General features: G+C 46.0%; 1 protein-coding gene across 1 annotated transcript in view; it reads right to left on the reverse strand.

Annotated features, from left to right (window-relative positions):
• The window catches only part of kcp (kielin cysteine rich BMP regulator), a 43870-nt gene that overhangs the window by 19736 nt on the left and 621 nt on the right, over positions 1–23513 (reverse strand). The window contains exons 2-20 of the mRNA XM_014124978.3: positions 19620–20164; positions 19420–19492; positions 18513–18808; positions 18209–18377; positions 3491–3564; positions 3282–3375; positions 3114–3196; positions 2866–2959; positions 2595–2674; positions 2398–2483; positions 2230–2308; positions 1957–2056; positions 1778–1863; positions 1498–1591; positions 1234–1380; positions 1037–1143; positions 852–945; positions 564–737; positions 100–182 (exon numbers count right to left, since the gene is read on the reverse strand). Coding sequence (XP_013980453.3) covers positions 100–182; positions 564–737; positions 852–945; positions 1037–1143; positions 1234–1380; positions 1498–1591; positions 1778–1863; positions 1957–2056; positions 2230–2308; positions 2398–2483; positions 2595–2674; positions 2866–2959; positions 3114–3196; positions 3282–3375; positions 3491–3564; positions 18209–18377; positions 18513–18808; positions 19420–19492; positions 19620–20164 — 2558 coding nt within the window. The remainder of the gene's footprint in view (positions 1–99; positions 183–563; positions 738–851; positions 946–1036; positions 1144–1233; positions 1381–1497; positions 1592–1777; positions 1864–1956; positions 2057–2229; positions 2309–2397; positions 2484–2594; positions 2675–2865; positions 2960–3113; positions 3197–3281; positions 3376–3490; positions 3565–18208; positions 18378–18512; positions 18809–19419; positions 19493–19619; positions 20165–23513) is intronic.

Below are 23513 nucleotides of genomic sequence, written 5' to 3' on the forward strand. Positions count from 1 at the left end.
ACTCAAACCTTGAGCTACAGTAGGATGGTCGTTTTAGAATGGGTAAAACACTGGATTACAGCTAACCCTCAACATTGGTGGTGATGTGTGTATTCTTACGATACAGTGGCAGGTCCTGCAGTTGTCAGTGGGATGGAGGAACTCTTGTCCGTTGGGGTACTCTTTCCCAGCGTAGCTACACCCTGCAAAAAGGGTGTTCTTTACTTAGACATGGTTTGACACTATACACGTGTGTGTGTGTATGCCTACGTGTGTGTGTGTGTGTGTGTGTGTGTGTGTGTGTGTGTGTGTATGCATGCCTACGCGTGCGTGTGTGTGTGTGTGTGTGTGTGTGTGTGTGTGTGTGTGTGTGTGTGTGTGTGTGTGTGTGTGTGTGTATGCCTACGTGTGTGTGTGTGTGTGCGCATGCCTACGTGCGCGCGCGCGCGCGCGCGTGTGTGTGTGTGTGTGTGTGTGTGTGTGTGTGTGTGTGTGTGTGTGTGTGTGTGTGTGTGTGTGTATGCCTACGTGTGTGTGTGTGTGTGTGCGTGCGTGCGTGCGTGCGTGTGTGTGTGTGTGCGTACCGTTACAGTTGTTCTGGCAGCAGGTCCCTGGGAGGGGGGTGGTGCAGTGAGGCCGGGGGCATTCTGATGCGTGGCAGTCAACCCTCCCTGACACACACACACACTCCTCACACACACTCACCGGGCTGGGGAATACCTCGCCGTCCACAAACACACGGTTCTCAAAGGAACAGTCTGGAACAAACACAAAGGCAGAAATACACTTAGACAACACAGGTGTTTTGCATTTACAAGGTTAATATATGTGGGTGTTAATATATGTGTGTGTGTGTTTTAGGCGAAGAGTACCTGGGCATTTAGGGCAGCACTCTCCGTGCGGTGTGTGTGTGTTGGAACAGTTCAGGGGGGGACAGGCTCTCCTCACACACTGCACCGTACCCTCCTGGGGAGTGGGGGTAGGACCATGTTATGCAATTTTATGTTGCAGTATGTTATGTGTGTGTGTATGTTTGGCTGTGTGTGTGTCCTCTCACCAGACAGGTGCAGGTATGACAGGGCTGGTCGGGGTGTGTAAAGGTTTGTCTGTTGCTATAGATACGCTGATGGAAGGTACAGCGTTCACACTCTGCACAGCACAAACCTAGAGAGAAAGGAAAAAGAGAATGGAAAAGAAAGATAGCCATTTCAAATAAATACACTCAGACAGACATGCACACTCACACAGTCTTACCGGTGCTCTTGGTGGGGTGTGTGCAGGCAGTGGGGGGACAGTGTGTGTATGTACACACCACTTCTCCGTTTAGACAGGTACAGCTGGAGCAGCCCTCGGCCTGCCACTGAGAACCCTCCTCATACTTCAACCCCTCCAACACACACACTATAGAAAAAAAGAGAGAGGGGGGGGGGTGTAGGATTGATTATGTCAAGATATATTCCTGTCTTTATCTCTGGTATGTATAGGATGTTATCAATGTTGCAAAATAATATGTGGTACCTTTGCAGATGGGGCAGCAGAACTGGGGGTCATTGATGGGGTTGGAACATTGGACCGGAGGACACCTCTCCTCTTGGCACCTCACATTTCCATCCTGATCACACACACACACACACACACACACACACACACACACACACACACACACACACACACACACACACACACACACACACACACACACACACACACACACACACACACACACAAACTTATGTTTGTTTGTTAGTATGTGCATCAATGTGTGTATGTCTATCTGTGTGTGTGAGTTCAGACCCACCTTGCAGCTGCACTGGACACAGGGTCCACTTCCAGCTGGGTTAAAAACGTTACCATTAACGTAGACTCTCCTCTCGTACTCACACTCTGCAGAGACAGACACACACACAGAGGTGGGATGGATAGGTAGTGGTGAAGGCTAGAAGTTAGAGTGTAAAGACTGCGGCAGGCTGAACTCACGATCACAGGTGGGACAGCACTGTCCTCTAGGCGTCGCAGGGTGGCTACAACGCAGAGGAGGACATGATGCATCCATACGCTCACATGACACCTCTCCAGCCTATTGGTAAGAGAGATACATATCACATGACAACTTTCCAGCCTATAGGAGAGAGAGAAACGCATCAAATGACACCTCAACAGCCTATTCATAGACTTCCAATATGTAACTTTTTTGTTGTGGCCATACTGATTCCCGACTTGAACACGCCCACACACACAGTCAGTACTCACAGAGCAATGGCAGCGGAGACAGGGATCTGTCCTGGAGGGGAACATCAACACCTGAGAGTCATACTCACACTGCTCACACCTAGAACACACACACAGGCGAAAGATGATGTATATTTAACTACATGTGCTACTACAGCTACGATACTGGAGGTTTTATGTGTGTGTTACCGTGGGCAACAGTCTCCGGGGCGACGGACAGAGTTGGGACAGGAAATGGCAGGGCAGGGTCGAGGCGAGCAGAGGACATCTCCATTCTGAGGAGAGAGAGGAGAAACACACACACACACGTCAGGGTCTGTTTTAGACACATACTGAATGCACAAATATTTGACATACAGAGACACAGAGCTCTCTCACAGTCTTACCATACACACACACTCCTGACAGCGCTCTACACTAGGGACCTGGGCTCCATTCAGGAAGTCCTGGCCATTCATTCTGCAACCTGAAACACACATAATCACACACTGTCACTGTATACTCAATTCTACGCCACACACACACACACACACACACACACACACACACACACACACACACACACACACACACACACACACACACACACACACACACACACACACACACACACGCACACACACACGCACGCACACACACGCAGACAGGGTGTCTCACCGTGGCAGACTGGGCAGCAGGTATTGGGTGGTGCGGAGGAAGGGTAACGACATGGAGGGCTACACCTCTCTGTCTCACATTTAACAACACCCTCCTGGCAAAAGTTAAAGGTCAGGAAATTAATCTACAGTAAAAGTACATTCCTGTCAGCACATGAAGCCATCTCTAGTGGATTATGAGAAATAGAAAGAACAAAAGAGAGAGAGAAAGAAGGAGAAAGAAAGGAAGCAAGTGAGAAAGAGACTCACCTGACAGTAACAGAGACTACAGGGGTTTTCTGATGGTCTCCATTTAGCTCTGTCGTGGTAATGGATGCCTGTATGGATACAACCTACAGACACCCATCACAAATAAATGCATATGTCAGTAATAAGAACACATGATTGCTTCTGTCAGAGTGTATGAATTAAACAAACCTCTACAGCGAGGGCAGCACTCTCCATGAAGTGTCTCCTGTTCAGAGCAGTCGATGGGGGGGCAGGAAGGTGGGGAACACACCATACTACCCTCCTAGCACATCCCACAGAAAGAAAGAGCAAAGAATCCTAATTTAGTCAATGTATGTAAGTGTTGAAGTGTATGTTGGTACGTACTGTATGTGTCAGTGTATGGCAGACATATTCACCTTGCAGGTGCAGGTCTGGCAGCCGTCAATGGTGTTGATAGAGGAATTATAGGGACGACCATCTAACTTACACCCTACAGACAGAAAGAGAGAGAGGTTAGGGAGGTGTGTGTATGTTTGTTCTGTGTACTCGTATCTGTCCATGTCCACATGCTAGCAAGTATGTGTGTGTTTATGATGGGTGTGTTTGGGTGAGTGTCTAGTTGTCAGCAGTATCTATCTGACAAACAATCAGACCTAAGAATAAATAATACCCTGGTAATTGGAATGTGTGTTTCTGTGTGATATCCCTCCCTCCGTCCCTCTTTCTCCCTCCCTCCCTCCCTCCCTCTTTCCTCCCTCCCTCCCTCCCTCCCTCTTTCTCCCTCCCTCTTTCTCCCTCCAACTCTCTATCCCTCTAATTCTCTCTCCGCTCTCTCCAGAACATCTGGCTTTCCTCTTTAGTAATGACACAACAGCATGCTGCTCATATAACACACACACACACATGCGCACAACACACACACACACACACACACACACACACACACACACACACACACACACACACACACACACACACACACACACACACACACACACACACACACACACACACACACACACACACACACACACAGAGAGAGAGAGATGTTTTACAGCTGTAACCATAAACAGAGGTGCCTGCCGTGGTACAGAGTTAGAGACTGCCCCGGTGAGTACATTAACACACAATTGACTTGTCAGAGCAACAGTTTGTGTGTGTGTGTGTGTGTGTGTGTGTGTGTGTGTGTGTGTGTGTGTGTGTGTGTGTGTGTGTGTGTGTGTGTGTGTGTGTGTGTGTGTGTGTGTGTGTGTGTGTGTGAGGCAGCCCACCAACTGTGCCAGAAAGCATTTCCGCCACTCATCCGAGCATGCAGGCCAACGCAGAAAGATCAAAGAGTGTATGAGTGCGTGTTTGTGTCTGCATAAGAGTGACTGACTGTGTGTGTGTGTGTGTGTGTGTGTGTGTGTGTGTGTGTGTGTGTGTGTGTGTGTGTGTGTGTGTGTGTGTGTGTGTGTGTGTGTGTGTGTGTGTGTGTGTGTGTGTGTGTGTCGGCTGGATGCCATCAGAAACAATTAAGAGAGAAAAGACGGACAGAAAAGAAAGATGGACAGAAAAAAACAAGAGGAGACAAAGACAGTAGACAGAGAGGCTGGGGAAAGAAAAAGAAAGACTGATTAAGACAGAAGATAAGAGAGAGAGGTAGGAATGAGAGAGTGTGAGGGATGGAAAGAGAAATGAAGAGAAGACGGAGAGAGATAGAGGGGGAGAGAGATGGGAGAGAGAGAGAGAGAGAGAGAGAGAGAGAGAGAGAGAGAGAGAGAGATTGAAGGCATAATATCATGTTTGCAGTACATTCCAACAGGGTCGTTTCTATAGGGAACATGACAGAACAGAGACCCATTCGACATATACCGGCCTACTGTGTGAATATGTGTGTGTGTGGAAATGGAACTTGCTTGAAAAGTAAGTAACCTTTTCATTTCTATAGGAAACATGACAGAACAAAGACACATTTTACGAATACCAGGGTGTGTGTGTGTGCGTATGTGTGTGTGTATGTGGTGAATATCATGTGGTGGGTAAACAGCGTAATAGATGAAGAAAAGCAGCAAAAAAGAACACTAGAAACATTCACTCCCTTTATCTAATACAGTGTGGTACATTGATTACACCTCCTGATATCTAAATATCTCCTACTTCAGTTAAATATTCAAAGGAAGTGCAACAGGGTGTGCAGGCTTTCATTCCAACCCATCATCAACGTGTATTCCAGAAAGAGAAAAGTGTCCTATCTCCAGACTTGGTAACCCGCCTTGGTAATGAAAGCTCTAATGTCGAACTGCATTAGTTTTTCATGACAAAAAAGCATTTTCTAGTCATCTTCCACTAAGCTGAATGACATGGGCGCCGGTCAGCACTGGTTACCAGCCCTGGCAGATGACGTACGCTCCGGTGGTTGGGTCAAGCCACTCAGTAAAGCAGGAGCCACAGTTCCGCAAACGACACTCAGCCATCGGGTTACCAAGACAACGTGCTTCACGGCAGAGGTCAGGGCAGGTCAAGGGGGCAGAGCCAAGAGGACAACCGGAGAACCAGTGTAGTTCAAAACAAAACCTACAACACACACACAAACCTATGAGAAGATACAAGAACAACTTCTACTCTAAAGAGATATATTCAATACTCATTGGTTGCTGTTTACATCCCCTCTCTAATTGACCGATGGTTACCTGCTGTCTGGGGTGATTGGCAGCCAAATGTCCCGTCCCCTCTGTGACATCACCTTGTGGGTGTAGTAGTTATCAGAATGCTTCTGTCCTGCCCACTCCCGCTCCAGCTGACCAATCAGGGCTTGGCTCTCCTCTTGATCCAGAGCCATCCAATCCTGCAAAGGCCAGTGCTGAGGCAGGGCTGTGATTGGAGAGCAGGTTCTTGTAATGTGGTTAAGAGTGTGTTGATTGGTTGAAATTAGCTGCTGTTGGGTGTGGTAGTAGAACCGTAGGTAGTGCGGTCCGTTGTAGAACCAGTTACAGCTGTCCTTATCGTAACCGTCTGGTCGAAATCCAAATGCATCAAAACCACCCCGGTCCAAACCAAAGGGGTCGAAACCATAAACACTGTAGCCACTGTCGCTAAAGAGCTCTGACATAACCTTCTCTCTTTCTCTCTCCTCCTCCTCTCCACTCTCCTCTCTCACCTCACTCTCCTTCTCTTTCTCCCCCTGAGTCTCCTCTTCTCTCTCCTCCTCCCTCATAAACAATCCATCCCAGCGCATCCCGAACCATGTAACATTGTGGCGGTCAAACCCATAGCGGTTGTATCCAGAAATGTCATAGCCCTCTTTGTCGATGTGGTCACGGTCCAAACCATCCCTATTGTAACCAAGCCGGTCCCAGCCCATGCGGTTGAAACCTTGTCTGTCATATCCATTGCGATTGTAACCACTGTGGTCAAAGCCATCATAGCCTTGTGCATTGTAATCATAGGTGCTATGTTTATGGTTGTTTTGTGTATCTTGTCTCTTTCTGTGATAGCTGGCAGTGTCTTTCGCTCCTCTGTGGCGGCCCTTCCCTCTTTCGGCAAGGAGTGATGATGTCACATTGCAGGGAGCTCCGAGGGTTATGGGTACATACACCACACACAGTTGTTCCCGTGAAGACATCACATCATCAGGAGCAATGCCGAACGGCTTCATCTTGACGTGGCGCTGCCTCACCGGGTACTGGGTGTGTAGGTGAGTGTGCCCATGAGCTTCTTCATGAGTGTGCACGTCTCTGTGCCTGTCCTGCCAGTGTGTCCAGAGCTTGTCGATGAAAGCGGCGTGTGAGAGGTAGAGGGGGTCATAGGCGGCCAGAGGAGAGGCCATGTGGCCCCCCACCCAGAGCCTAAATAGCCCAGACAGCCCCTGCAGAGCCTGGGAGAACGACAGGAAGTTTCCCTGGGACAGTAGCCTCTGGACGCTCACCGCGTCAGGCACAGACACCTGCTGAGACCAAGGGACAACGTCAGAGGAAAACATGACAGACAAATAAAGATCACTTTAATGACCTTTAGCAATGACATACAGTAATCATTTCATAGTGAATACATCTTCAAAACATTGTAAAATCATGAGGCTGACCGAGGTGTTGAAGCTCCGTCGTAGACAGGGGGACCAGTGGAACCGTGCAGACAAGCCCTGGAAGGAGTGGTGGGGGACACAGCCTGAGACAGAGTTGCTCTCTTGCTCTCCATCCCCCTCACTCGCTCTATCCCTCTCTTCATCCCTTTCCCTCTCGCCATTCCCCTCTCTCTCTCCGTCTCCTCCAAAAATCTCGGCCTGCCAGACAGCTGAGGTCAAAAGATCCCCAGAGTCGACCGTCCACTCGAAGTACGGAACACCCAGTTGGCATGACGACACAGCCTGGAGCTCCTGCTCCACCACCCGCAGGAAGTAGCGCTGCCAGGGCAGGAAGTAGGTGTGGCCACCAGCCTGAGGGGAGAACTCAGCTCTCAGCTTGGTGAAACCGTCCCATACACCTACAGAAAAACCAACATGAAAACAAGACTGATCCAAGGTATAATAGAGAACAAATCTCAGTTAGCTGTACACTTTGGTAGTAAAGAGTTGTATATGAGTACCTGGCTAGTAGAGTTAGCTGTAAAAGTGTATCTAGCTAGTAGAGTAAGCTGTACAGTGTACATAGCTAGTAGAGATAGCTGTACAAGTGTACCTAGCTAGTAGAGTTAGCTGTACAAGTGTACCTAGCTAGTAGAGTTAGCTGTACAAGTGTACCTAGCTAGTAGAGTTAGCTGTACAAGTCTATCTAGCTACTAGAGTAAGCTGTACCGGTGTACCTGGTTATTAGAGTTAGCATTAGCTGTAAAGGTATACCAGGCTAGTAGGGAGTTAGCTATACATGTGTACCTAGCTCGTGGGGAGTTTGCTATACAGGTGTGCCTAGCTAGCTAGGGAGTTAGCTATACAGGTGTCCCAGGGTTTCCGTTAGGGACATTTCACCGGAAGCATTTTAATTTAAAGCTGTAAACGGATACCAGAGTAGTAGGGTGTTAGCTATACAGGTGTACCTCGCCAGTAGGGAGTTAGCTATACAGGTGTACCTAGCTAGTAGGCAGTTAGCTATACAGGTGTACCTCGCTAGTAGGGAGTTAGCTATACAGGTGTACCTAGCTAGTAGGCAGTTAGCTATACAGGTGTACCTAGCTAGTAAGGAGTTAGCTATACAGGTTTACCTAGCTAGTAGGGAGTTAGCTATACAGGTGTACCTAGCTAGCTAGGGAGTTAGCTGTACAGGTGTGCCTAGCTAGCTAGGGAGTTGGCTATACAGGTGTACCTAGCTAGTAAGGAGTTAGCTATACAGGTGTACCTAGCTAGCTAGAGAGTTAGCTGTACAGGTGTACCTAGCTAGCTAGGGAGTTAGCTGTACAGGTATCCAGGGTTTCTGTTAGGAAGATGTGGCGCGAGACATTTGACCGTCAGCCTTTTAATTTAACGGACATTTGAAAAATTTACCAGACCCATATGAATTGGGTGCGTAACCTGATTAGGGCGTCCACCCACGATGCTTAGAATGACAGAAATCACATTTATGTTTATTTATCTTATCAGAACATGCAACTAGAAGATGCAACGGCGATGTCCTTCTAACTGAATTCGCAAGTCGGTTAGGACATCTACTTTGTGAATGACACACATACTTTTTCCAACAATTGTTTACAGACAGATTATTTCACTGTATCACAATTCCAGTGGGTAAGAAGTTTACATACACTAAGTTGACTGTGCCTTTAAACAGCTTGGAAAATTCCAGAAAATGATGTAATGGATTTAGAAGCTTCTTTTAGGCTAATTGACATCATTTGAGTCAATTGGAGGTGTACCTGTGGATGTATTTCAAGGCCTACCTTCAAACTCAGTGCCTCTTTGCTTGACATCATGGGAAAATCAAAATAAATCAGCCAGGTCTGGTTCATCCTTGGGAGCAATTTCCAAACGCCTGAAGGTACCACGTTCATCTGTACAAACAATAATACGGAAGTATAAAAACCATGGGACCACGCAGCCGTCATATGGCTCTGGAAGGAGACGCGTTCTAGAGATGAACGAACTTTGGTGCAAAAAGTGCAAATCAATCCCAGAACAACAGCAAAGGACAATGTGAAGATGCTGGAGGAAACAGGTACAAAAGTATCAATATCCACAAGTAAAACGAGTCCTATATCGACATAACCTGAAAGGCTGCTCAGCAAGGAAGAAGCCACTGCTCCAAAACCGCCATAAAAAAGCCAGACTACGGTTTGCAACTGCACATGGAGACAAAGATCGTACTTTTTGGAGAAATGTCCTTTGGTCTGGTGAAACAAAAATAGAACTGTTTGGCCATAATGACCATCGTTATGTTTGGAGGAAAAAGGGGGAGGCCTGCAAGCCGAGGAACACCATCCCAACCGTAAAGCCGGGATGTGGCAGGATCATGTTGTGGGGGTGCTTTGCTGCAGGAGGGACTGGTGCACTTCACAAAATAGATGGGATCATGAGGGAGGAAAAGTATGTGGATATATTGAAGCAACATCTCAACACATCAGTCAGGAAGTTAAAGCTTGGTCACAAATGGGTCTTCCAAATGGACAATGACCCCAAGCATTCTTCCAAAGTTCTGGCAAAATGGCTTAAGGACAACAAAGTCAAGGTATTGGAGTGGCCATCACAAAGCCCTGACCTCAATCCTATAGAAAATATGTGGGCAGAACTGAAAAAGCCTGTGCGAGCAAGGTGGCCTACAAACCTGACTCAGTTACACCAGCTCTGTCAGGAGAAATGGGCCAAAATTCACCTAACTTATTGTGGAAAGCTTGTGGAAGGCTACCCGAAACGTTTGACCCAAGTTAAACAATTTAAAGGCAATGCTACCAAATACTAATTGAGTGTATGTAAACTCCTGACCCACTGGGAATGTGATGAAAGAAATAAAATCTGAAATAAATCATTCTCTCTACTATTATTCTGACATTTCACATTCTTAAAATAAAGTGGTGATCCTAACTGACCTAAAACAGGGAATTTTTCCGAGGATTAAATGTCAGGAATTGTGAAAAACTGAGTTTAAATGTATTTGGCTAAGGTGTATGTAAACTTCCGACTTCAACTGTATATATATATATATTATTATATATATTTAAAAAATATATATTTTCCTTTATTATTTTCGCATAACCCTACCACCCCTCCCCTAATTGGAGTAAACTAATGGACAACAACACTTAGGCCCCGCCTCTGTCTACTTCCAGCCGGTTCTACGTGTACCCACTCAGCTACCCTCACCCCCTCACACCTGCTGTTTCACAGCGACCACAGCTCGCCAGTATTTTACATTAGTTACCTTGTTGTTTTTAGTCGCAAATGTTCTTTGCATAATGCAATTAGCGGGAACACACAGTTGTCAAAAGCTCACTGCACATACGAGCGGTTTTATGTGAGAGATGAAAATATCTGTTAGAAATTTAGAAAGAGGGGAGATCTAAAGATGCAACAACTAGCATGGGTTGCTAATGTGACTAGGATTGTGCCTATGGCTACTGGACAATGAAAGAAAGTTGATTTGAAAACCAATAGAACATTGGCTACTGGTGTCAATAGCACATGGAAGTTTTTTAAAATAATTTTTAAATAATTGCCTCCACGTTTTAAGGTCAGATTTTACTTCGAAGAAAAGCAAGATGTGCCTCATAATATTCATTAAAATGTTCAGGTTTCAAACAATTAAGTATATGTGTTCAAAATGCATACTGCCTCCAGCTCATTGTAAGTTGGTGTGTGACGTGATGAAGCCTGCCTACCGTTGCCTATTCACTTGAATAGCGAATTGGAAATGCGCATCAATTGTCAGTTGAGAAATTTAAATAGTAGCTCTTTTTAATCGTGGCCATCAAAACAGTTTTTAACATACGATTGAATTTATAATTGTTGCGCAATGATTGGGCTTATAAAATAATGTTTCACTCTTGCAGTAACAAATGAGCTTTTTGAGGAGCTGTAGCAGCAGCTCGCACTGTCTGACAGATTTTCCACTCATAGGCTCTGTAGCTGTATGCTGTGCATGTGTGATCAACATAACGACTAACAAAAATACACAAGCATCAATTTAATTCCACTAAATTATGTAAATTAACCTATAGACCGATAAGCATGACCAGTTAAATGTATTTCAACTGGTATTTCCATCAATGATTAGGCTAAAAATAATTATTTAGTAATGCAATTGTTTTCTCTCCCGGCCAATTGACCGGCGCCAGTTTTATTTATCAGCTTTTCATTCTTTTTTGGGGGGCCAAAAGCCGGCTCTTACTAGCTAATGGAAACCCTGAGGTATTGGGACAGTGAATTTTTGTAGTTGGCTCTGTACTCCAGCACTTTGGATTTGAAATTATACAACGACTAAGAGGTTAAAGTGCAGACTGACAGCTTTGGTTTGAAGGTATTTTCATCCATATCGGTTGAACCGTTTAGAAAAACAGAACTTTAGGACGACCAAAAGTATTAGGACAAATTCATTTACATGTGTATTAAAGAAGTAAAAAAGTTAAGTATTTGGTCCCATATTCATAGCACGCAATGCCACATCAAGCTTGTGACTCTACAAATTTGTTGGATGCATTTGCTTTTTGTTTTGGTCATGTTTCAGAATATTTTGTGCCCAATAGAAATGAATGGTAAATAATGTAGTGTGTCATTTTGGAGTAACATTTGTTGTTAGTAACAATAGAATATGTTTCTAAACACTTCTACCTTAATGTGGATGCTACCATGATTACGGATAATCCTACATTAATCGTGGATAATGATGAGTGAGAAAGTTAGACGCACGAATATCATACTCCCACAAAAATGCTAACCTCCCCTGTTACATGATCACTCATCATGACACAAAAAGTGCAGTAATTTCTACATGGTGTACCGATATGGATGAAAATACCCTCAAATTAAAACTGACAGTCTGCACTTTAACCTCATAGTCAATGTATCACTTCAAATCCAAAGTGATGGAGTACAGAGCCAAATCAGCAAAAATTGTGTCACTGTCCCATTACCTTTGGAGCTCACTATAACTGTGCACAGGTGTACCTAGGTAGTTGGGAGTGAGCTGTACACAGGTATACCTAGCTAGTTGGGAGTGAGCTGTAAACCGGTGTACCTACAGTAGCTAGTTGGGAGTGAGCTGTAAACCGGTGTACCTACAGTAGCTAGTTGGGAGTGAGCTGTAAACTGGTGTACCTACAGTAGCTAGTTGGGAGTGAGCTGTAAACCGGTGTACCTACAGTAGCTAGTTGGGAGTGAGCTGTAAACTGGTGTACCTACAGTAGCTAGTTAGGAGTGAGCTGTAAACAGGTGTACCTACAGTAGCTAGTTAGGAGTGAGCTGTAAACAGGTGTACCTACAGTAGCTAGTTAGGAGTGAGCTGTAAACAGGTGTACCTAGCTGGTTGGGAGTTAGCTGTACACAGGTGTACCTAGCTGGTTGGGAGTTAGCTGTACACAGGTGTACCTAGCTAGTTGGGAGTTAGCTGTACACAGGTGTACCTAGCTAGTTGGGAGTTAGCTGTACACAGGTGTACCTAGCTAGTTGGGAGTTAGCTGTACACAGGTGTACCTAGCTAGTTGGGAGTTAGCTGTACACAGGTGTACCTAGCTAGTTGGGAGTTAGCTGTACACAGGTGTACCTGGCTGTGCGTAGAGCCTCCTGATGGCTCGTTGGTACTGGCGTCTCTCTTTCAGGGTCAGGTCTCGTATCTCCTTCCGCTGTGTCAGTTGACTACACCCACACTGCACCGCTCCGCTTTGATCACACAAACACTCTTCACAGCCATGCCTGAACCCCTCCCCGTAGCTCCGTGGCAGGCTATGGTAGAGGCAGCCACAGGCGTGGACGCAACCCACCTCAGAGCAGCGCTGGCCGGGGGAGAAACTCACAGCCTCTCCCTCTCCCTGCAGGTCCCTGACCCTGGCCTGACAGGCTGACACAGACAGGTACTCACAGCTGTAGGTGAAATCAGCATCCGTCCCGTCAAACCCACTAGCATTTTTCTCTCTCCCTCTCTCCTCCTTTCTTTCTCTCTGCTGGTCTGGCCTGGTCAGGTTGAACCACTGGTAACCAAAGTGATCAGATCCGTCCTCCTCCAATGTCCTCTTGTCAGTTATTTCTCCAAACCATGCCTCTTCCTCCTTTTGGCCCCTTCCACTCTGCTCCTGGTTGGAGGTTGTGTTGTATCCATGGCGACCATTGCCCTGGCTGTCGTAGCCAACGAGAGGGCTCGGTTTGGGCAGGCGGAAGCAGCAGGCTCCCATCATGCACTGCTCCTGACAGGCCTCGAGGGAGCGGAAGTTGTTGTTGCTGTTTCCTGTGCAGAACAGGAAGTGGTCACAGCGGCCATGGGCGGGGCTGAAGGACCAGCGACGCTGAGGTGAACTCTGACCTCTACAGCTGCCCTCTGGACGGGGCTGCCAGCATGCCTACACACACACACACAGCGCCTTTTACCCTCCCTAACCCAGTGCAGAATTCTCCATTAAACATCAGGACAATGCTAGTCTAATGTTAGGCATTAAGTACTGCAAAGCAGTGGTGAGTTTCCAGAAAACCTTGTTGCTAAACTGGAGTTTTTCTTTCAACAACCTAGCTGCACCAGGCATGAGAGAGAAACGGACTCCAACATCTCAGAAGAGGTAAGGTTTTGTCTTTTCGTTTAGGCAGTTGCTCGTAATTAGCTGGAAGGCTAAAGAGATTATCCCTGAATCACTACGAATTGTGTGGTGCAGACCAATTTATTGGATGCGTATGACAGCACCCCGAAGCGCAATAAGTATGAATGTTCTGACTTCTGCAGAGGCCGCTTTGCTGTAAATGCTATATGGCCACTGCAGATCTCAGATTGACCATAAATCGACTTTCAGAGTAACTTGGGTCTCAGTCCTTGAGAGAAAAGTACAACTTTAGCTATGAAGGCTTTGGAAAACTCAACCCAGATTGTTTACCAACACAGCTCTAACTATTATACAGCACTACCCCACAGCAGATCACTACACACTATTTACATCTCAGGAGAAATCTACAACACTAACTAGCATGCAATTCTACAGCAATGCAAAACTCTAGAAAACACAGCTCTGCAGTGCACACACAACTCTACAACACAACTCTACAACACAACTCTACAACACAACTCTACAGCACAACTCTACAGCACAACTCTACAACACAACTCTACAGCACTACTCTACAGCACAACTCTACAACACAACTCTACAGCAGTGGTTTTTAACTTGTGGTATGCGGAGGTACTGCAGGTGGGCCTCAATTGTTTGAATTCGTTTTTCTTCCAAAAATAATAACATAATGTTGTTATAAACAATTTCACAAATTGTTTAACAAACATCCATCTTGGGGCCTCCTGAGTGGCACAGCGGTCTAAGGCACTGCATCGCAGTGCTAGAGGCGTCACTACAGATCCGGGTTTGATCCCGTGCTGTGTTGCAGCCAGCCGCGACCGGGAGACCCATGAGGCGGCGCACAATTGTCCCAGCATCGTCTGGGTTAGGGGAGGGTTTGGCCGGCCGGGCGAATGCACGCTGACTTCGGTCGCCAGCTGTACGACAGATTGGTGCGGCTGGCTTCCGGGTTAAGCAAGCAGTCTGTCAAGAAGCAGTGTGGCTTAGCGGGGTCATGTTTCCGTCTGTCAAGAAGCAGTGTGGCTTAGCGGGGTCATGTTTCAGTCTGTCAAGAAGCAGCGTGGCTTAGCGGGGTCGTGTTTCGGAGGATGCATGGCTCTCGATCTTCGCCTCTCCCGAGAACGTACGTACGTACGGCCGTTGCAGCGTTGGGACAAGACTACCAATTGGATATCACGAAAAAGGAGTAAAAAGGGGTACCCCCCCACATTTGTTTTTACATCCATCTGTAATAATAAGCCTTTAATCTGTTACATTCGCTGTAAAAATTTACTCTAAATTTGACCGCTAAGATATTTTATGTAAAAAAAAGATTGCGACTCTGTAAATGGTGGTCCTCAAGACAGTGAAAAAGTTGTGAATCGCTGCTCTACAGTACTCACACACATCTTTAGAAAACACACAGCTCTGCAGGACACAGGAAAACTCTACGACACACACAACTCTAGAAAACACACAGCTCTGCAGGACACGGGAAAACTCTACGACACACACAACTCTAGAAAACACACAGCTCTGCAGGACACAGGAAAACTACGACACACACAACTCTAGAAAACACACAGCTCTGCAGGACACGGGAAAACTCTACGACACACACAACTCTATAAAACACACAGCTCTGCAGGACACAGGAAAACTCTACGACACACACATCTTTAGAAAACACACAGCTCTGCAGGACACAGGAAAACTCTACAACACACACAACTCTAGAAAACACACAGCTCTGCAGGACACAGGAAAACTCTACGACACACACATCTTTAGAAAACACACAGCTCTGTAGGACACAGGAAAACTATACGACACACACAACTCTAGAAAACACACAGCTCTGCAGGACACAGGAAAACTCTACGACACACACATCTTTAGAAAACACACAGCTCTGTAGGACACAGGAAAACTCTACGACACACACAACTCTAGAAAACACACAGCTCTGCAGGACACAGGAAAACTCTACGACACACACAACTCTAGAAAACACAAAACTCTATAAAGTGGTGTCCAAACCTGTCAGAGTTCTGACCCACCTCAAGCCTGTCAAATGTTCTGCTGACCTGTTAGATAAACCAAGCAGCCACAAGGATCACACAAGAATCACACCAACACACTCCACTAGTATGGTCAAGTTTTGTCTAGTCTAATACACTAATCTAGAATAGTTTAAATGTCTATTCTATGTGGTAGTACCTGTGTTAGCTGTGTTTCACAGTATGTCCCGGTGGTATAGGGGGGGCACAGGCAGCGGAACCCAGCAAGGTCAGAGGTCAAAGAGACACACACACCCCCATTACGACAGGGGCGGGATTCTGGGGGGGCAGCAATGTATGCCTCTGTTTGTTTCACACATTGGATGCTTGTGTGGGTGAGTGTTGTTTGTGTCTTGTGCATGTGTGTGTGTGTGTGTGTGCACATATTCATAAATCGTTGCCTCCACTCCCAAAAAATCTGATACTAATACCAGATATACGGTACAGTGCCTTCGGAAAGTATTCAGAGCCCTTGACTTTTTTCACATTATGTTAGGTTACAGCCTTATTCTAAAATTGATTAAATCATTTTCCCCCTCTTCAATCTAAACATAATACCACATAATGACAAAGCAAAAACTGTTTTTTATAAATTTTTGCTAATTTATAAATAAAAATAAAACTGAAATATTACCATTTACATAAGTATTCAGACCCTTTACTCAGTACTTTGCTGAAGCACCTTTGGCAGCGATTACAGCCTAGAGTCTTCTTGGGTATGATGTTTTTACAAGCTTGGCACACCTGTATTTGGAGAGTTTCTCCCATTCTTCTCTGCAGATCCTCTCAAGCTCTGTCAGGTTGGATGGGGAGCATTGCTGCACAGCTATTTTCAGGTCTCTCCAGAGATGTTTGATCGGGTTCAAGTCCGAGCTCTGGCTGGGATACTCAAGAACATTCAGAGACTTGCTCCGAAGCCACTCCTGCGTTGTCTTGGCTGTCTGTTTAGGGTCGTTGTCCTGTTGGAAAGTGAACCTTCACCCCAGTCTGAGGTTCTGAGCACTCTGGTGCAGGTTTTCATCAAGGATCTCTCTGTACTTTTCTCCTTTAATCTTTGCCTCTGACTAGTACCAGTCCCTGCTGCTGCTGAAAAACATCCTCACAGTGTGATGCTGCCACCACCATGCTTCCCAGACGTGATGCTTGGCATTCAGGCCACAGAGTTCTATCTTGGTTTCATCAGACCAGAGAATCTTGTTTCTTATGGTTTGAGAGTATTTAGGTGCCTTTTGGCAAACTCTTTAGGTGCCTTTTGGGCCTATCATTGAGGAGTGGCTTCCGTCTGGCCACTCTACCATAAAGGCCTGATTGGTGGAGTGCTGCAGAGATGGTTGTCCTTCTGGAAGGTTCTCCCATCTCCACAGAGGAACTCTAAAGCTCTGACAGAGTGACCATTGGGTTCTTGGTCACTTCCCTGACCAAGTCCCTTCTCCCCCGATTGCTCCAGCTCTAGGAAGAGTGGTGGTGGTTCCAAACTTCTTTGATTTAAGAATGATGGAGGCCACTGTGTTCTTGGGAACCTTGGGACATTTTTTGGTACCCTTCCCCAAATCTGTGCCTCGACACAATACTGTCTCGGAGCTCTACGGACCGTTCCTTTGACTCATAGCTTGGTTTTTGCTCTGACATGCACTGTCAACTGTGGGACCTTATATAGACAGGTGTGTGCCTTTCCAAATCATGTCCAATCCATTGAATTTACAACAGGTGGACTGCAATCAACATCTCAAGAATGATCAATGGAAACAGGATGCACCTGCGCTCAAAGCAAAGGGTCTGAATATTTATGTAAATAAGGTATTTCAGTTTTTATGTTTTTGCCTTTGTCATTATGGGGTATTGTATGTAGATTGCTGAGGATTATTTTATTTTTTATCCATTTTAGAATAAGGCTGACACATAACAAAATGTGGAAAAAGTCAATGGGTCTGAATACTATCTGAAGGAACTGTAAAGTATATAATGGAGCTACATATTTTAAATCGGATCATCTTTGAGAACTAACAATCACCAAAATAAAAACAAACCAAAAATGTCCTGGGGCCCCCATTGATTTTGTTATATGTTTGAGTGACTCAGATAACATAAGAACACGGCAAAATCCACAGGGCACACACTGGTTGAATCAACGTTGATTCCACATCATTTTAATGAAATGACGTTGAACCAATGTGGAAATACATTGAATCGATGTCTGTGCCCAGTGTGAAACCATCGCAAAATGTGTAGAATTGCAAGAAATTTGCTTTAAAACTGCATTTTTTTTTCATCTTAGCCCCATGAAACTATGAAAATGTATCTCTGCCCCATGGCTAAATGTGTAGATTCCCCACCACCCGCACTTACTTTGCACTGCTGCTGAAACAAATCCTAGTGGGAAACACTGGTATGCCTGTGTTTGTGTTTGTGTATGTGCAGTACGGTACCGACCGTCAGTAGGAGCAGAGCAGGTGACCTGTCCAGAGGTGCAGGTACAGAATGTGTTCCGGTGCGTCTCCCAGCGATGCCCCTCATCCACCTGTCTCCCCTCCCACACACACCCACGCCTCACACACTCACACCCCTCCAGATACTGCACACGCGCCTGCAGGTCCACATTCTACACACACACACACAGACACACACACATATAGTCAATAGTCAGCCTTGCGTGAATAAGGATGAGTATACCTCAATTGACCATTGAAATCTTTAAAAAACATCACATTATATTACATGACTTTGCTGTGGCTACCTGGGCCTTGATCATGTCCAGCATGCGCTCCAGGCCCTCTAGCCTCTCCTCCAACCCCCTCAGCCTGTCCTCACCCTGGGACTGAGAGACAGGTTTCACCCCATGGGGTGCTGGAGGACCCAGAAGCACCCCACCTCTCTGGGGCTGGTCGCCCTGGGGATGATGGGGGTGGAGAGAGGGGTTATGTGGCTGGTAGTTGGCTATATCCTGCTGAGGTTCCAGCCCAGGTCCACTGTCAACCCTGTCTACTGGAGCAGAGTTATTGAGCTGGGCATGGGGAGGGCCGTGCAGAGAATCTGAGAAAGAGGGGAAGGGTGAGGGGAGAAGAACAGAAAAAGAGAGTGAGTGAGGGGGGGGATGAGGGGAAAAGTGAGAGAGTGAAAGAGGGAGGGAGAGGAGGAAGCCAGTAATCAGTTGATCTAATACAAAAACAGTAGTTAATCCGTCTGAAAATGTGAATTAACAGTCAGACTCTAAACTTAGAACTCATAAATAAACAACCTATAGGAAGTAGCCGGGGGACCACAGATAATATCTACACTTGTCCCCAGAGCCCAGAGCGCACACACACGCACGAGCATGCACAAGAGGACACACACACACGAGCACACATGCCCACACACACACACAGCATATGTTTTACTATCCTTGTGGAGACCTAACATTTATTTCCATTCAAAACACTATTTTCCATAACCCCTAACCATAACCCTAACTCCTAACCCCAATTCTAACCCTAACTCTAATTGTAACCCTAACCGTAAACCTAACCCCTAAGCCTAAAATATCCTTTGTCCTTGTGGGGACCTGGTAAATATCCCACGAGAGAGAAATGTCCTTGTTTTACTATTCTTGTGGGGACTTTTGGGGATTTCCACGAGGATAGTAATACAAGCCCCCCCCGTACCTGTAATGTTGTCACAGTGCCACGGACGCCTCTGATACGCTCTGGTAGAGATCTCAGCTGTCTGCACATAACCCTACAGAGAGACAGTGATGGAGCGATAGAAGGGGGGAGAGAGAGAGAGCGAGAAAGAGAAACCGTTATCGAGTGCATACTTGCATGTGTGTACATGTGAATATTTGTATGCGAGTGTGTTTACTCACAGTGAACTTGCTCTCCATGTCACCCTTTGTGCTGGCCAGTGTGATGACTAGGTCTGGGGGCAGCTGTAGTTTGACTCTCTCCTCTTTGTCTCTCTGTATAACCACTGCATCTCTACAGTCCACAAACAGAGACACACGGCCAGCCTCCAGGGCCAGGGCCAACCGCACCCAGCCTCCCCCAGAGAAGGGACTTCCTCCTGGGAACAGTACACTGGCAAGTCCCTGGCCTTCCGAGCCAGCCTGGTGGTCTAGACGCAGAGATTTGGAGCGGGTAGAGGAGTAGAGTTGGAGGAGGGGCGAGGATGAGGAGGAGGAGGAGAAAGAGAGCAGAGTGCCACTGGAGTCTGCACCCTGACGTCCCATCAGGTGAATTCCCAGACTGCCTCTCAGTGAGGAAACAAGGTAGTGGGAGTATTGTTCAGGAAGGGTCAGGTGAGGTGAGCGGGGGCGGAGTTTGTAGGCCTGGGTTCCAGGCCACTCCCCCTGGACTTTGGATACACCCTTCAAGGGGCGGGACATGTTGAGAGCCTCCAGTAGGTTGATCACTGAGGGACAGACAAGACAATTAATGAGAATTGACAGAAAGATCAACAAGCGGGCCAGTCAAAATAAGCCCACACACACACACACACACACACACACACACACACACACACACACACACACACACACACACACACACACACACACACACACACACACAGTCAGGTTGGCTAATACACACTCATGCTTCAGACTATGTCTGATACGACATGACAAACAGATTTTGGGGTCTGAAAGAGACAGAGCCACCAGAAAACATGTGGCGAGACAGATTTTGCCCACCAATTTCAAAGCAGCATCGCCGAATGCGTTTATCAGACATTAATTAGTTCACATCATAGAAAAACGTTTTGCAATGGAAAAGAAAGCAGGTAACCCCCATGCTCGTTGTGACAGGTGGATTCACAGTGGTCTCCTAGCTACAGCCTATACAGAGCCTCATCAACTACTGTTCGGTTACACCAGCACCTCGTTGTTTAACTCTGCACTTGGTTTCTTTCTTCGATCACGCTCCTCTCCGGTCTGTGGAATCTGACTTGCAGCTGTGTTATCTAGTGGAAGAAATGATCTGCTGCTGCTACCCAAGGCCAAGGGATACTGAAGTTCCTGAAAAGGTTAGTCAGCCAGTTTGTTAGTCCAGTAATGTTTGTTGGCATATTATTTTATTTCCACTACTTGTAATTTTTTACAAATGTTTGTGGTGCAAATTTCACTGTCTTAAAAGTAAAAAAACGTCAAACTTCTGCCACAGAGCAGTCTACACAGACAATATAAACACATTTATCCAACCAAAACAGATTGATGGCTAATGCAGAAAGAGATCATTTATTTTCTAGCACCACCATAACTTTCCCATATATAGAGAGACAGCCATAATGGTGTCAGTCTTTGATCTTCTTGGCCGTCCTGTGACACCAGGTGCTGTAGCTGTCATGGAGGGCAGGCAGTGTGCCCCTAATGATGTTGTGGGCTGACCACACCACCCTCTGGAGTGCCCTGTAGTTGTCTGTGTGAAGGAACCATTAGGTCATCAGTTATGTGCATGCAGAGGAACATAAAGCTTTTGACCGTTTCCACTGCGGCACGTCATTGAGGATGGGGGGGGGGGGTGCTCTCCCTCTCTGCTGTGTCCTGTAGTCCACGATCAGCTCCTTTATTTTGTTGACGTTGAGGTAGAGGTTATTTTCCTGGCACCACTCCACCATGGCTCTCACCTCCTCTCTGTAGGCTGTCTCGTCATTGTTGATAATCTGACCTACTACTGCTGTGTCGTCTGCAAACTTGATGATTGAGTTGGCCGTGGCCACGCAGTTATGGATGAACAGGGAGCACAGGAGTGGGCTGAGTACGCACCCCTGTGGGGCACCCATGTTGAGCATCAGCGTGGTGGAGGTGTTGTTGACCACCTTCACCACTTGGGGTCAGCCCATCAGGAAGTTCAGGGCCTAGTTGCACAGGGAGGGGTTCTGTCCTAGGGCCGAGCTTAGTGATGAACACTACATAGGTATTTGTCTTGTCCAGGTGGGATAGGGCAGTGTGCAGTGCAATGACGATTGCTTCATCCTTGGATCTGTTGGGGTGGTATGCGAATTGTAGTGGATCTAGGTTGTTGGCTAAGGTGGAGGTGATATGGTCCATAAATACCCTCTCAAAGCACATCATGATGACAGAAGTGAGTTCTACGGGGCAATAGTCATTTAGTTCAGTTACCTTAGCTTTCTTGTGTACAGGAACAATGGTGGACATCTTGAAGGAAGTGGGGACAACAGACTGATTAAATATATGGATTTTACAGGCAATCAGTTCCTACAGTGAGCACCAGGGAACCAACTTCTGGTGGGCCAAATCAGAGAGGAAGAGGTGAAGCGAGAGAGATAACTGGGCCCAAAATCTGTCTTCTCCAGCTGGTGGCATTTTTTTTTCTCGCACCAAGCGAGGAGTTTTTTTATGATGGTCAATGAGTGTTGAATTTGGTTAACAAAAAATGGAATGGCTTATTTGCTATGTGTAATCAAGAGAACCATTGCGCTCTCCCAGAAGCTTGAGTGGTGTGTAAATACTGCAAATTCAGACAAAGGAAGTGGTGTAATGAACAGGGGATACCTAGTCAGTTGTACAACTGAATGCCTTCAACTGAAATGTGTCTTCCGCATTTAACCCAACCCCTATGGCAGCTGGGGGCTGCCATAATCGACATCCACGTCTTCGGCACACGGGGAACAGTGGGTTAACTGCCTTGCTCAGGTGCAGAATGACAGATTTTTACCTTGTCAGCTCAGGGATTCGATAAGCAACCTTTCAGTTACTGGCCCAACGCTCGAACCACTTAATGGGTTCACACTCAAAAAGATATTGCATAAAGCTTACTTCATTATTCAATGTTTTTAACTATTTTCACCGCATCAGGGATAGCATTCTCAGACGTTTCGGCTTTACAGCCTTCTTCAGTGTTTAGGTACAATTTTATTTTAATTCAAAACAGCATTTGTAAATGTGTGCCTTATTGCTATGTGTGCCTTATTTGATTGAATATAAGTTTTGTAATGTTTAGATTGCTACGAGTATACTGATATAAATAGGACACATTGGCTAAAATGGTCCCACCTGATCTAGCCTCCTCCTGACTGCCTTCCATTTTTTAAGAAATGTATTTTCATTGTTAGAGTGGCCACTAGAGTATCTGGTCAATATAATGGATAATCTGCGGCCAAATGGAGACCAGGACAACAACACAAGGTTAGTGGTTTTATGACTTGCACATACTGTGTATAGTGTTACATGTAACCCTGCCTTGTTACAGAGTCCACTGTGTAAAGTGTTACATGTAACCTTTTCTCACATAAAGCTTACATAATGAATAATTGCAGAAAAGCACAGTGATCAGATGAACAAATAATACATTGAAACCTGTCTTTTTTTATTTTTCAAATCTACTGCTTAACATTGTGTGTATGTATAGAGTTAATGTGACATTATAACCATTCTTTGCATAACATTCAGCCCTGCTAAGTAGTTCACTAAACTACAGAGTACTGGATGTTGTCTATTGAAGTGGTTGTCTCTGGCTCTTTTGATATCAGATTCAGAATGAATAAAAACAAGGTTTCTGGTAGTTTGAAAGGGTTTCATTCACCTGAGGCCAGGAGTGTTTTCAATTCACATGACCCAACAAGAAAACCCCCTGCCCTATAGTCATAGCACAGATGAAAAGGGAAGCTATCTAAAATAATACTTGTTTTTCATAGCCTACGGATAGGACCCAGAGTTTTACCTGACCAAGTCATGAGATCACTTTTAAACCCGTGGTGCCAGATCTGGATAGAGAGGTAGAGAGAGAGAGAGAGACTGTGC

This window comes from Salmo salar, chromosome 10 (genome assembly GCF_965601325.2).
Source record: "Salmo salar chromosome 10, fSalSal1, whole genome shotgun sequence".
Classification (NCBI taxonomy): domain Eukaryota; kingdom Metazoa; phylum Chordata; class Actinopteri; order Salmoniformes; family Salmonidae; genus Salmo; species Salmo salar.